This window comes from Talaromyces marneffei, chromosome 3, assembly GCF_009556855.1.
Source record: "Talaromyces marneffei chromosome 3, complete sequence".
Classification (NCBI taxonomy): Eukaryota; Fungi; Ascomycota; class Eurotiomycetes; order Eurotiales; family Trichocomaceae; genus Talaromyces; species Talaromyces marneffei.
Genome location: NC_072350.1, coordinates 1,216,808 through 1,231,126, shown reverse-complemented (window position 1 = coordinate 1,231,126; position 14,319 = coordinate 1,216,808). Strand labels below are relative to the sequence as shown.

The 14,319-nt window shown below is 48.2% G+C and overlaps 5 protein-coding genes across 5 annotated transcripts; 2 read left to right on the top strand and 3 right to left on the bottom strand.

Annotated features, from left to right (window-relative positions):
• Positions 1-10: 10 nt before the first annotated feature.
• On the top strand, positions 11-1,878 carry EYB26_004187 (uncharacterized protein; the record flags this gene model as incomplete). The annotated part of the gene is made up of 2 exons (XM_054263481.1): positions 11-699; positions 831-1,878. 2 exons carry the CDS (start codon positions 11-13, stop codon positions 1,876-1,878), a joined length of 1,737 nt encoding a protein of 578 aa, XP_054119456.1.
• Positions 1,879-2,415: 537 nt separating this feature from the next.
• Positions 2,416-4,845, bottom strand: EYB26_004186 (uncharacterized protein; the record flags this gene model as incomplete). The annotated part of the gene is made up of 1 exon (XM_054263480.1): positions 2,416-4,845. One exon carries the CDS (start codon positions 4,843-4,845, stop codon positions 2,416-2,418), a length of 2,430 nt encoding a protein of 809 aa, XP_054119455.1.
• A 1,363-nt stretch (positions 4,846-6,208) lies between these two features.
• Positions 6,209-7,365, bottom strand: EYB26_004185 (uncharacterized protein; the record flags this gene model as incomplete). Its single annotated transcript, XM_054263479.1, has 4 exons — positions 6,209-6,230; positions 6,281-6,992; positions 7,082-7,101; positions 7,184-7,365. 4 exons carry the CDS (start codon positions 7,363-7,365, stop codon positions 6,209-6,211), a joined length of 936 nt encoding a protein of 311 aa, XP_054119454.1.
• Positions 7,366-7,586: 221 nt separating this feature from the next.
• On the bottom strand, positions 7,587-9,280 carry EYB26_004184 (uncharacterized protein; the record flags this gene model as incomplete). Its single annotated transcript, XM_054263478.1, has 2 exons — positions 7,587-7,619; positions 7,676-9,280. The coding sequence occupies 2 exons, from the start codon at positions 9,278-9,280 to the stop codon at positions 7,587-7,589; spliced, it is 1,638 nt and encodes a 545-aa protein (XP_054119453.1).
• Positions 9,281-11,051: 1,771 nt separating this feature from the next.
• On the top strand, positions 11,052-13,100 carry EYB26_004183 (uncharacterized protein; the record flags this gene model as incomplete). The annotated part of the gene is made up of 6 exons (XM_054263477.1): positions 11,052-11,106; positions 11,162-11,229; positions 11,284-11,451; positions 11,502-12,103; positions 12,160-12,774; positions 12,833-13,100. 6 exons carry the CDS (start codon positions 11,052-11,054, stop codon positions 13,098-13,100), a joined length of 1,776 nt encoding a protein of 591 aa, XP_054119452.1.
• Between the last annotated feature and the right edge of the window lie 1,219 nt (positions 13,101-14,319).

Below are 14,319 nucleotides of genomic sequence, written 5' to 3'. Positions count from 1 at the left end.
CGCCCTGATCATGCTGCATGGTCTCGAATCGGATTTGGCTTTTCTCGTTGTCGTCGATGTCGTCTTGAAGGCAAGACACAAGAAACCGATTTTATTTTATTTTTTGATGTCACAAACGGACCTAACATTGGCACACCTTATCTTATTACAGGTCCGGCCTGCGTCGCTATATATTATGGCGACTATCGTGCAGGGTTTTCGAGCAGACTCGGTTGGTTGGCAAAGCAATTCCGGCCGTCGAGGCACGATGGATATTATACAAGGTAGCATTTTCACAATTCTGGCCTGCACATGGAGTATTCAGCATCTCAACATCCCCAGCCTAAAAGACGGCTTCTGGGCGAAACTTTTACGGAGATTCAAGTGGACTCTCTTGACTATATTACTACCAGAGTTCCTCATGGCCCATGCCATTTTTGAGCTTACCATGGGGCTTACGACCATGAAAGCCATGGAAACCGCAATAATCTCTGCAAATGACAGCGGTAATGCTACCAATGCTATACACGTTGTGTATCCCTGGTGGCGTCGAAAATTTCCCTGGTGGCGGGGAGAAAAGGTCGACGCAGATACCAGACATCAATGGACACTAACGCATTCCTACTACGCAAACATGGGCGGATTCTGCGTTGAGGGTCCTCCATCCTCCGTAAGGAAAGAGCAGCCTTCCATTGCTTTAACAGGGCCGCAAATTGCCCGGTATTGGGAACATATCGATCTGCCTCTATTATCCGAAAGAGAGATCAGTGACAAGAGCAAGGCGGATTTTTTTTTACCAAGGCTATTGCCACGCTTCAAATTGGTTCCTTGTTGGTATCAATCATTGTCAGGACGGCCAGGGGCTTGGACTTTTCCCAGCTTGAATTGATCACATTAGCCTTCGCAGCATGCGGCGTGTTCACGTACGCGGCACAATGGTATAAACCGCAGAATGTGGACACGGCTACGACAGTCAAACTGCGTGCAGAGGCTGGTTCGGAGCAATACGAGAAGATGAAATCCCAGGAATACGATCGGTTCTGGCAGGCCGTGCGGCATGTTCAAGGAGATACCGAACGGATATACGAAGGCCGTGTTCCAAACGACTATCTGCCGCAATATCGAATTCCTGATAACAAGGGGCTGGTCGCGTTCTTGCAGGTACACCCAGTTCTTTATGCCCTGACTGTCATAAGCGTTGTTCTGGGGAGTCTTCATTTGATTGCGTGGAATTTTCAGTTCCCAACTCGAATCGAGCAGATTTGGTGGAGGACTGCGGCCCTCATATCAGTGGGCTTGCCTCCTATTGCCCTACTTTTAGTCCCGGTCTTTGCTTCTTTGCACAGGCGACTCAGAACAGTAAATGCATATCAGTTTATGGGGACTCTCTTGTTCGTATTGAGAGAATTTACCTACCATCTCGAAGATCAATCTGAACGGAGGCATATGTTGACGGTCTTGGAGGAGATTGAGGCGGTGTATGAAGCACCACAAGTACACTTGGGGAAACATGATTACAGACGGCTACTTCTTCATAATCGAGTTGGGATGAGTGTAATCCAGGATGCTGCGAGAATACAGCTGTTGAAAAATATGACCACGTTCCTCGCAGACAGAACTTTCATTGGAACAAAGCCCTTGGTTTCGAAGGACTTTTATTTTCAGTTTGTTGATATGTTAACCAAAATTGAAAGTGATAGCTATGCAAATGAGGCCGTGAGGTTAGACCGATACCCACCATTAAGGCTGCGATGGCCGGCCATCATTTTCACCGCAACTGGCGTCATATATTGCGCCTCCCGATTGAGCATTATTGCATTGGCATTGTCCTGTTTAAGATCAATGCCAGACTCCGTTTACGTCACTACTTGGGCGACATACATACCGGAAATACAGTGAGGAGTTGGGATTATGGATAGAAATCTACCTGATTCGCATTGCGTATGTGAGAGAGAAAGGAACATCATCACTTGAACGGTCCATTCAAATAGATGTGTCAAGTTGCTGAGGCTTCTACACATGTAACCAACTTCTCATGATCAATAGTACAGAGAATGGAAGGTTTACGGCTTTCCCCCAAGATTTCAATATGGAGCCGCTCAGCTGATCATGGGGTTTGGATGCGTGAGAGAGTGATGCAAGGGTACATCTCGTTAAATTCATACATTATGCCACTTCCGGCGTCGAGTATGTCAAGCAGATGGTTGTTTCGTTTCCGGATGGGTACGATCCGATGCATACAAGATCATGTTGTAAATTGTAAGCTTTGAAAGGTTTAGTATATAATCTCATTCATCCGATATTCAACACTGTACACAGAAAGGAATAATTTAGAGTACGAAACTCTAGACATGCAAGACAAAAAAGTTGAAAAAAATGACCCCACTGAACAAAAGGGTATAGACTAAAAGCCGCTATCCAAACTCCAAGAATAGATTATAACTTCTCAATGTTACGTAACAAACTTCCCTCGGCGAACGGACTCTGCGGAGATATATCGAGCAGAGGACGAGTAGCATGGCGATCACCAGTAGCAATACCCCGACCAACACCCGAACCAGCCTGCGCGCTTGGTATATTGGCAGAAAGAGCTACAAGACCATTCGGTATGAACGCAGCAGCATCAGAAGGACTTGCAAAGGGATCCGAAATTGGTGTATGGGCTTGATGCTGACTTTTCATCGTGTTGGCTCGACGATGGCCCGGAAGAGCGGGTGCAGGCGCCGCCTCCTCTCGTCTCCAAGTTGTAGCCGGGGGAATGTTCGGCACGCCAGGTATAGGTTCTGGTCCGGTGGCTGCTTCGACTAGAGGCACTCCAGAATCGATCTTGACTCCGTGTCCCTTCCTTGCATGCTGAGGCGGCTCTCTATACGTTGGTGTGAGATCGACTAGTGGCTTGGCCTTCCGCACGGAATTCGATCGACTATGTGAGAAGCCTTCTGCAGGGCGATGATGAGAGCGCACAGTATTCGACAGACTATTCCCTCGACTAGATGGGTTGCTGAATGGTGTGCTCACGGAAGAAGCTTGATCGGTGCTCGTTGGGCTCAGGTTCTTCAACAGACCATGTGAGATGAATGGACCGGATTCATTTCCATCTCTAGCCTCTCTCGCGCGCTGTACTGCTTGCCGTTGACTGTACGTCCTTCCAAGGAGACTATCCGGTGAAAATGTCGAGTCGTCATCTTGTGGAGACAAGGATTCTTTCTGTGTCTGTAGCGGGGGAAGATGCACAGGAAACGAAGAAGGGGGCGGGGCGTGGTCTCGTGCCTTTTTCTTGCGCAAGAACATATCCCGACTTGATGCATTACTTTCGTCGACTGCGTTCTCAGGTACTGGCGCAACGGGCTCTGCATTGCGACCAAAGTCTATCAAAGGCTTGAACGAACCTAGTTGGTAAGGAATTGAATCGGTCGATACATGGCGTTGGTGGCGAGAAGAAGGGGAGTTAGGGCCTTCCCTGGACATTGGGGCGGACCCAGTGGCATTAGCCGTCTCATTTGCCTTGCCAACTTCCAAGACATGGACAAGATACCAGGTGCGCCAGCTATGGACTGCATCATAAAAGTTTTGCCCTATGGTCGGGTCGCTTGTAGCAAAGTAACGGAGAAAGTTCTCTGTGGAAAGAAACATGGATGATTTCTGCTGGCTTTTGATGGCAAAACATATCTTCTTAGGCGGTTTAATGATCTTGGCGAGTTGGCGGCTCGTAGGCGTATAAATATCAAAGTCCGACAAGTGACAAACATTCGTAAAATCCTTTGCTTCTTTGGCATCCGACTTCTTGGAGAGTACAACCTGGCCATCAGTACGCACCGTGATATATCGCTTGTCCCACTTTCCTGGTTTCGAAGAATGGTACAGATAGAATTTTGCGTCTTTTGGCGCTGTGCTTGGCGCAGCTTGGAGTTCCAACTTCTGAGTCGCACCATCGAACGGAGGATCTGAAATGATCAGCACGTTGGTATCATCTGTTGCCCAGGAATTCAACACATCTCTCACATGCTCGTAGCGACGTAAAGGCCGCTCGAGACCCAGGGACGAGAACGACTCGACGATGACGGCGTTTCTAGGATCGAAGCGCTCCGAAAAACAGTTGGCGGCAGAGAAGATGATGTCTTTGGCTCGCGTTGTGGGTGTGACAGGCAGCTTCAGCGAACTCGACTTGCAATTCACCAATACTCGTCGTTCGCCAGCATTCACAGCAGAGATAGGGGCATCGATGCCAGGAGCAGGAAGGGCCATGGTGTTGCTGCTGCTGCTGTTGCTGCTGTTTTGCGTAGATTCGCCGTGGGAGTCAGACCCCACCCTCCTGTAATGGGATAAACCCAGTCGGTCCTTCCACGAGGTGCGCCTACTTGGTCCGGCTCCTTCCTTCTGCTCTGTTTCTTTCTCTTTCGCTGCTCTTGATGGGCTGTGGCCGTCTTGACGAGCCTGAGGGAGTACTGCCGGCGCCTTGAGTCGCTCTGCCATGGTCAACTTGCGCATGGCTTCCTCCCTCATGCGCGCCCTCTCGACCTCAGATAGCTCGTCATCGTGGTCTGAGAATGGATTCTGTATCTTTTCAGAGCAAGGCGAAGCACCCGTCAGCGGAGTGACGGTTTCCTCGACCGTTTTAGTGACGGTCTGGTGAGCCTGAACCGAGGTTGGCAATGAGGGCACTGGAGGACAATTAGTAGCAGGCGAGATGGCTGCCATCTTGGGTCGTCGGTATCGAGACATGCTCCGCGCAATGGTCTCATTTGCAGGTTTGGCTGGGGGTGCCTCCCCAGCTGCCTCAGCTGCAGCACGACGCACAGAGCGATATCGTGAGAATTTGGGGGCGGTCCCTGTTGGGGCCCCAGAGGCTTCTGGCGGGGAGCTCATCGTGAGTTGTTGTGCGTGAACAATGTCTGCAGGGTTTGGCGTTGAAAGAATTAGAGTGTGTGCAGCTCCTGCAAATTAATTTTGACAGGCTCTGGATTGTTTGAATCCACTTTTAGAGGACGCTAGGTGGTACAATCAAGATGAATACGTGACAGGGCGTTTGACAGCGTTTGACAGTTGGCTCTTTTGTGAGAGGCATCAATTGCCTCAGGCGCCCTCCAGGTCAAGCTTGAATTCGGTTTGTCGTTGAATGTCTTATGTCGTTCCAGTCGCACACGTAGAGAGAGAAGATCCGCAACTTGCACCTCGTCCAGCACACCTACAGCATTTTGCCTTTAATTCCATCCAATTTCGTAGCCTATACCCAATGTTGTAGCACGCAGTGGTAAGAAGAAGGCAATCCCATGATCTTTAAACCAGATCCGAAATCAGATTCAAGCGGGACATTCCAACTTTTTATTTGTCTATTTAAATCTAGTCAAAAGAATTTGGACGCGCTCTGCGGCTGGCTAATGGAGTCAAGGCGTCAAGCCCAAATTAAGGTCTTGGCTTTTTGACTTTGAGTTTGTTGGTATGCAAGGAAAAAGGGAAACATGCCAAGCCGAAATAATGCGAAACATGATTACACACTCTCTGTACGCTAGTAACTCTCATGTTTCAAATCGCTGCGTTAGACTTGGCCTGTTAAGTTGACTGCTCTTCTTAAGGCACCAATTTTAACACTCTTCCAGTGATGATTGGATAAATTAGGTAATGGAAGATAGAACTCTGGATACGGACACCACCCCAGAAAATGTTGAGCCGGGAGATACCGAGGGCCGCTGTCACGCGAGCTGAAGGAATCTGAGATCTACTATGATAAGTTCTGACTATAACATAGTACTACTACTACGTCTGTGAGTATCATCTCGATTCAAGGATCTCAATCATAAACCTGATCTGCCAAGACAAAGCCCGATCAGTCAAATTGAAACGTGTGATGAAATACAAACGATGCCCTGGAAAGCACCCCCGGACGTCATGACTCGCAACATATTCTACCCGAAGAACATATATATCTCTTCCAAGGTTGGTTACTTCTTTCAGACATCCCTTCTGATGGATGCACCCTTTGTAATTCCTACTTGAACCATGACTTTCGGGCTTTGTGTTGCGCACTCAATCCAAGTAAATAAACTTACGCAAAGTAAGTTAGTTACGTATACTGCCACGTAGTACTACTAACGAACTAGTCGTAATGAGCAATAAAATACGCCAATTAACTTTTTAGTGGCCCTTCCCGGCCGTTCTGAGCTGTCAAGTCATATTGAATCTATCCTGATCTTCTTTCTCAAATAGGATTGATGAGAGTGAGTAAAGGTCATTACTTCCTCAAGTACGCTCTCCTATATTCCTGTCAGCTCAATTCAGTCGTATCGATATCTCATCCACATACCACCAATCGTCAAACTTGATCGCCTGCACATTGATCCCAACCTCCTTGAGCACCTTGGTCGACAAATGCGTATTATACGGCCTCTGCACAGCAGCATTGGGGTCATTCCCTTCCTTATTCGCAACCATCCCTGGAATCTCGACGCCCAAAATCCGCGCTAATCGCTGCGCAATTTCGTACTTGGTCATATCCTCCTCTGCCGAAAAATGGAGGATCTTGGGTAGGGATTTGATATTGTGCTTATCCTTGATGTAGCGGACCGCGATATCGTTGCAGACCCGTCCTACATCCTGGGTGTTTGTCGGAAAGCGTCGGGCCCAGTCATCCATTTTCAGGTTTGCGTTGGCGTCTTTGCTCTTTGCGATTGCGTCTAGGATGACGTTTACGGCGCTTTCGCCGTTGTATTCTGTCAGTCCGTAGAGGACTGGGACGCGCAGGACGATACCCATCCCCCTCTCCTTGGTGATTTCCAGCACGACCTCTTCGCCCTCGCGTTTCATTTCACCGTAGAGATTTGTGGGGCTAGGCTTTGCGTCCGTTTCGTACGGTGCTTCGCCTTCGCGGCCGGCGAAGACATAGTCTGTAGAGATATAGATCAACAAAATACCTCGAGAGTTGGTGCCTTCTGCTAGGGCACGGGTTGCCTCAACGTTGATTTTGCGGGCTTGTTCGGGATGCTTTTCGCAGGCATCTGGTTGACGGTTTGCGGCGCCTGAATCACTCCCAATTAGCACTTTTGCTTGCTTTTTTTTTTTCACCTACCGATGATTTTTGAAGGTAAGAGGGATGGAGCATATATACAATGAACAACAACCTGGGGTCTACCCAAACCAAAACGTCCCCCATATTAGCCCATTGATGAACCCCCAAACTATTACTTCATAACTCAGAGTTCAAACATACTTGGCTTCATCAAGTATCCTCTTCACATCCGCCGGATCCTCCAAGTTCGCTTTCAGAATCGTTGGCGGGGCTGCTCGATTGAATCCTTGCCCTACCGTCATCCATCCCGCCTGTTTGAAGGATTTGGTGACTTCACGGCCTAGGAGGCCGGTTGCGCCGGTGATTAGGGCTGTATGAGACATTTTCTCCTTTTTTATTTTGTTAATTTATTTGGTGAATATGTTAAGAAAGACGTGTTGTGGAAAGCAGGTCCGTCGGATTCTACCTATGTGGGGAAGCTCTGGAGCTCCGGTGAACTGATGACGTCGACATATATTTACTCTATCTAATTTTTATATTTTGTTGATTTTGGCTTCTTATGTACGTTTTGATAATTAAAAAAGGTTTAATGCCACCCTCGCAATTATATATACTTGTATGGGTTCATGATTCCGTTCTGTAAGACAATGTCAGTGCCTGTTCCAAGGCGAGGCGTACAGAAAGAAGACTTACTGGATCGTACAGATTCTTCAACTGCTTCATAAGCTTAACGTTCGTATCGTTCTGGCTATACCCAATAAACTCCTTCTTCGCAACGCCCAATCCATGCTCTGCGCTGATACTGCCGTTGCGCTTGGCGATCCATTCGTAAACCCAGGGCTCAATGGCTTTCTCGACTTCCTTAGTGTATTGTCGTACAGACACGTTCAGGTGCAGATTGGAATCTCCCATATGGCCATATCCGAGAACGGCACGGACGGGGAATGAATCATCGTCGCCCACAAGGCCCTTCTCGGTAAGGCGAGCTTTGCAGTCTTCGACGAGCTGGTAGAGTTCAGGGAGTGGGATGGAGACGTCGTATTTGTAGGTTCCTCCGAGATGACTCAAAGCTTCGGTGATACCCTCACGCCAGCGCCAGAGGGATTGGATTTGGGTCTCGTCCTGGGCAAGGACTCCGTCGGCAACGATGCCTTCTTCCATGACGTGTTCTAGGAACGATTCCAATTTGGCAGTGTCGTGTTCGGCATTGGAGCCACTGGTCTCGATCAGACAGTAGAACGGGTATTCGCCTTCGAGAGGGGGATTGCTGCCAGTAGCTTCCTTCACTAAAACCTGACTTCGGCCATCCATCAGTTCAAAGGCAGAGAGAATCTCGGAAAGTTGGCCCCTGGCTTCACGGAAAGCCTTTCGGACTTGCTCAAAACTTTCCAAACCAAAGTAAGCAACATTAACAGCCTTGGCACGGGGAGGACATAAGATGGAGACACCAGTGATAATACCGATTGTTCCTTCCGCACCGATGAACAATTGCTTAAAGTCGTAACCAGTGTTGTTCTTACGAAGCTTGGATAGACTGTCGATGATGGTTCCATCGGGCAAAACAGCCTCCAATCCCAAAACGTTCCCGTGGAGACTTCCATAACGCAAAAGACGTAGACCACCAGCGTTAGTGGCAACGTTTCCTCCAATGTGGCATGATCCCTTTGCTCCAAGATCCAATGGGAAGAGATAGCCCTTTTCACCGACATGTGTATCGGCAACCTCGAGAATAACACCGGCATCGGCAACAAGAACGCCGGATTCCTCATCAAAACTACGAATCTTGTTCATCCGCGCAGTATTGATAACAATTTCATCAAACACGGGCACCGAGCCTCCAACCAAACCCGTATTTCCACCCTGGGGCACAACAGCCAATTTATTCTCATTGCAATATTTCAAAATCTTGCTCACTTCTTCCGTAGTCTGTGGTTTCAGGACAAGGCGTGTCTGGCCTCCGTACTTGCGCATCCAGTCGCTGTTGAACGGGGCCAGGTCATCGGTTGCATCGGCGTTGATGCCGTCGATGAGCGCAGAGTCCGTGCCGAGAAGCTCTTTGAAGTATTGTACATGTTCTTTTGTGACCTCGCCGAACTTGGGGTCTCGTTTAAGCTGGGGGTATGCTGCGGCGGTCAATTGGATTTTCTTGGAAGCATCTGATCTGTTTATGGCGGTGATGCTGAAAGAACGAGAAGCGTTGACCGAGATCGGTACGAATATGGTCTGTGGTGTGTAGCGGCACCGAGATGACAGTCTTGTCCTGCGCAGGGCAGCGGCGACACTGCGCGGAGCTGTCATGATGTTAGATGTCTTCTGGAGAGAAGATCTGTCAGACAAGTAAGCTCTAGGAATGAAGTGACGGTGAGAAAATATCTGTCTGGAATGAGAGGTAAAAAGTATAAAAGTATGTCCCGTGCGTGTCGGCTTGGGACAACGAACTCACATCTGGATTTTGATTGGTTCTAGAATGTTTGAAATGATGACGTGATTGGTTGGGTTGAAATATCTCCCGTCTGCAATCACCGCCTAGGGGCTAGTGCTGTCCTGATTGGCCTGATCGCTTCGGATACAAATCCGACTGTGGAGAGGCGGCAGAAAGCGTCATCAGTGAACGGCAAAAGCTCGGGCTCCATTGTCTATGCAGGTTGTGTGTTACGCTGTGCTACTACTACTACTCGTAGTACGTAGTTACTAAATCTTTAGGGCTGCTATCACTTAGCCCCATGCTGGGCAGACTCTGGCAGCTCGGACAAAGGGAACCCATATCCAGACGATAAATTTGTCATGTCACCTGTACAGTTGGATCAATTTTAGTATTCAGTCGATGTTGATTTTGTCATGATGTGGACGAGCGTAGTATATCAAGGACAGCCCCTTCTGAATACCTCGCTTTATGGGCTGGTTACCCGTAGGTAGCTTAGCACATCCAAATCGAAGATTATCTTTGTCTATTATCACGCGCTGAATCTCCAATGCAATGGTGATTCAAGAAGCAGCTGCAGATCGAGAATGCTCATCTCCATGAAAATTATAATCCACACCTTGGATACTATTACCCCAGATCATCCCTTTCAAGGGATACGAACAACAAGTGAAGTCTATCACGCATCCTTCGAAAAGAGTCAGGCCATGTGATCGCGTGTAAAAACCCCCCCGCATTCCATCCAGTCAATTGCGTGTCTTTGGCTAGGACTGTCAAACTCAAATGACACTATTTGACGTCGTAAAGATCGCTGATGTGCTTTGTTTTGGTTTATACACCGAGTATATAGGATGGCAGGCATGCATCAACCTTGGAAGCTGTGATCGGAGGAATTTGATCGCTAGGCGAAGCCGAAACCAATCTGCGTATGGATGAAAGATAAGACAACCTACGATCAACAAGCCGGTACCTGTTCGTAGCATATATAAAAGTTAGTTCTGGAAGTTAGTTTGATTACGTACCGATGCGTTGAAAGGGACGGTGCCCTGGTTCGAAACTCTAATCGTTCATAGTGCCGGAGACGTTCTTTTCATATGCAGGAGTTGAAAAGTGCAACGCAATGAAATGGAGTGAACTGATCTGAATGTATTAATGATCGATCCGAATCCCAGCAAGGGTCTGCATATAATATCGAGATGAAGTTGTTTGTAGTGTCGGCAACCTGGGAAAGAGCGGGGTGAACCAACATTAGCGCAGCCGGTTGCCCAGGACAACTGCTGTTTCCTCCACCCGCACCTGCCCTAATGCCCCTAAAGCTCGACTAGTCCTCGATCGGGCAGCTCCTTCCCTGAGTGTTAGGTTCCTGCGCTGACTTCGCGCTGGCTGTTTGCGTACGAGTAGCCTTTCGTCTCGGAGTAAAGGAAAACTCAAAGATCTCACTTCTTCCCCTTTCACCTTCCCTCTCACCTTCCTCTACACCCTCACCCTCGCACCCTCTCTCCTACTTCTACCCGATCAATTCCTCTCAAGCTCCTATTTGTTGCTGGTCGGCAGCTGTTCCTCAGCACGGGAGTCTTGTCGGATAGAGAAGGTCCAGTTCGTCGCAAATCTGCATTCCTGTGATTCTCCGTACATCAATTGCAGAAGATGGCGTCCGACGGCGATATGGCTAGTCGCTACCAGGTGATGGAAGAGCTAGGCAGTAAGTGCGACGTCTACGTCAGAAAGTGACATTGGCTAATGCATAATCTACCTAGGTGGGAGCTTTGGCACTGTCTACAAGGGCATCGAGAAGGCGACTGGGGAGATTGTGGCCATTAAACATGTACGGCTTTCTTTTGTCGATCCTAAATGTCCGTTACTGATGTCGAATATTTAGATTGACCTCGAGTCAAGCGAAGACGATATTGCCGAGATCCAACAAGAAATATCGGTCCTGGCCGCTTGTGCCAGCCCATACGTTACCCAGTACAAAGCTAGTTTTCTCCGCGGTCACAAATTATGGATTGTAATGGAATATCTCGGTGGTGGTTCTTGTTTGGATCTGGTATGCATGCACGCCGCATACATAGTCAATGGTCGGCTAACAGCATCTAGATGAAACCCGGAAACTTCAGTGAAGCGCACATCGCTATTGTCTGCCGTGAACTCTTGCTAGGATTGGACTATCTTCACCGCGAAGGGAAGATACATCGGGATATCAAAGCAGCCAATGTCCTTCTCTCTGAATCCGGAAAGGTCAAGTTGGCGGACTTCGGTGTGGCAGCACAACTGTCCAATATCAAATCGCAAAGGAACACATTTGTCGGCACTCCTTTCTGGATGGCTCCGGAAGTGATTCAGCAGGCTGGGTACGACTTCAAGGCAGATATCTGGTCATTGGGCATAACTGCAATGGAGCTCGCAAACGGAGAGCCGCCCCATGCTAGCACCCACCCGATGAAAGTCCTCTTCCACATCCCCAAAGCTCCGGCTCCGCGTCTTGAAGGCAATGAATTTAGTCAAACATTTAAGGACTTTGTTGCACAATGCCTAGTGAAGGATCCCGATCGACGATACACTGCAAAGGAACTGTTAAAACACAAATTCGTCTGCAACGCAGGGAAAACGGAAGCTCTACAAGAGCTTATTCAACGAAAGCAAGATTATGACAATGGCAAGGGATACCCAGATGATACAAGATACTACGCCGAGACTCTGTAAGAAAATATTTGCCAGATGCATGAATTGAACAGAGAAACTAACATACATTTAGGACCACATTCTCCTCAAATGAGGAAGATGACGATGGGTGGGTGTTTGACACAGTCAAGGCACCAACGGTCAAGAGACCAGTAATTGCCGAGGACTTTTGCGAAGACCCATTCGTCAAGGAAGAAGAGATGAAATCTATGCCGAAACCTGTCGCCAATTCCACCGTGAGACGAACACCAGTCGCCGAACGATCCCCATCTGTCAAACGATCGAATACGAAGCGACGATCCAGCGGCGTCAAACACCCACTTGGTCTCAACTTGAGTTACGGAAACAGTCCATCTACAGTTCGCCAGTTCCGCCGGGTCTCTGACAAAGGAAACAATGGAAACAATGATCAGGCGCACCACTATAACTATCCTCCAGGATTAGATGAAAATGTGGTGGCCAAAACATTATTCACTGATCCCGTCCCCAATAGCAAGGAGGCCCAGTTGGGACGAAGGGCATATAGTCGAGGTATTGGCCTCGCTTGCCAGGAGATATTGGCCAACACTGGAGACCAGGAGAAACGAGAGGCAATCTCTCGGTTGGCAGAGGCGTTTAGTGATCTTGAAATGGTTGATCCGGAAGGATTATATCATATCCTCAAGCTCTCTAACGAGAAGATGAGAGCGTGAGTCTTGTCTTTCCCTCCATCAATGAGCTTCTTTTCACCTTGCTAACTATCGCAGCGACTCCAAACTCTCCGCTCTACTACCCGAACCGACGCCGACAACTCCCCAGAAGCAAAAACTCGTTTTAGCGCAAAACAATCCTCACCTCAAGAGCCACCGTCGCCGGCAATCAGAACAAATCCAGATTGAACAAAAAGGCAGCCCCCAGTTGTCAAGCAGCATGCCCGGACAGCATGTTCCAGGCATGGAGCATACAAAACAACTCGCCGATGTTCTCTATCAACGATGGAGCGAAGGTCTCCGCAACCGATGGCCGGCCATCTAATACCACTTCTACCAACGACCCGAGAAAATCCGTTCTTTGTACAACATTCCCATAACCCATCACCATCAGTCATCCTCGATTTCGGCTTTTTTGGCCTATCTCCCTCTTTCGGGAGTAACCACACCTTATTTATCTCATCTGCATCTCGGCGGCTTGACTGCTTACCTCCGTGTGATCGTTTATGATATTATATTTCGTTTCCTCCACTTGATGGAAACTCACTTTACTAACAAACTTGCCTCTTGTACATGTTTTTTTTCCCTTCTGCTTCACTCGTTTGACTCTGCCTGCACAGCTTTGGAGTTTTGTTGGATATACTGGCTAAAACTGCCAGAAAGATGTTATATTCGTTTTCTCTTCTTTCTTTTATGCTACCATTTGGAAGGCATTATGATGCCTCGATCTTTGTGTGTACACTTTGATTCTCTTCGTTCGCTTGATTCCCCTGGTGTATTATATCCCTCAGCCCACCACTTGAGGCTGGTCAGTACTGTTTCTTCTCGGTCGATTGCATTTTGTGTTGATTATTCTTACCATCTCTGATTCTTGATAGATAGTTTTGGACGCTTACTTTGTACTCTATGCGTGTGATGTTTATACTTTGTGGTGCCTACCTGCCAGGCATATGTGTTATACATGGGACGCTCAATAATATCGATTAGATACTTCGGAAGACATTCTTTAAAAGTGCAACAACTACTACTCCGTACGCACTACGTAGATATTCATGTCCAGAGTCCAGTCGGGAAAATAACCACGATAGACAGGAGTAGTGGAGAGCTGTGCACAGTGCGGGCGGGTGCTTTGACGGTCTAGAGCTGCTGTAGGTGGAGTGGCCCCTGAAGACATGCGTCCTGTCGTACTCCGAACCCTCGTGGAGTCTGCCGGCAGACACGCGCTGATAGGCTGTCGCCCGCTTCTGAAACCGCCTGCCTCTGACGCTTTAATTTGTTGTTCATTTTAAGGCTTTAAGGTCCGCACCACTGTTGCGGCCGATCTCTACTGCAACCGTCCCTGCTTGGACCGACTTATACCAACTGCAATTTATTACGCTGATTCTTATTTTCCCCTGTATTTGTTTGATTTACTTCATCTCGTGGTTCGCTTTGTCGCTTTTTTTTTGTCGCTAGTCGTCCCTGCAGCTTGTTTTTCTTTGTTCTGTGTTTTGATTTGACTTTTTAACGACCGCTTTACTGAGCACGATTTGCAGCATTCTTCC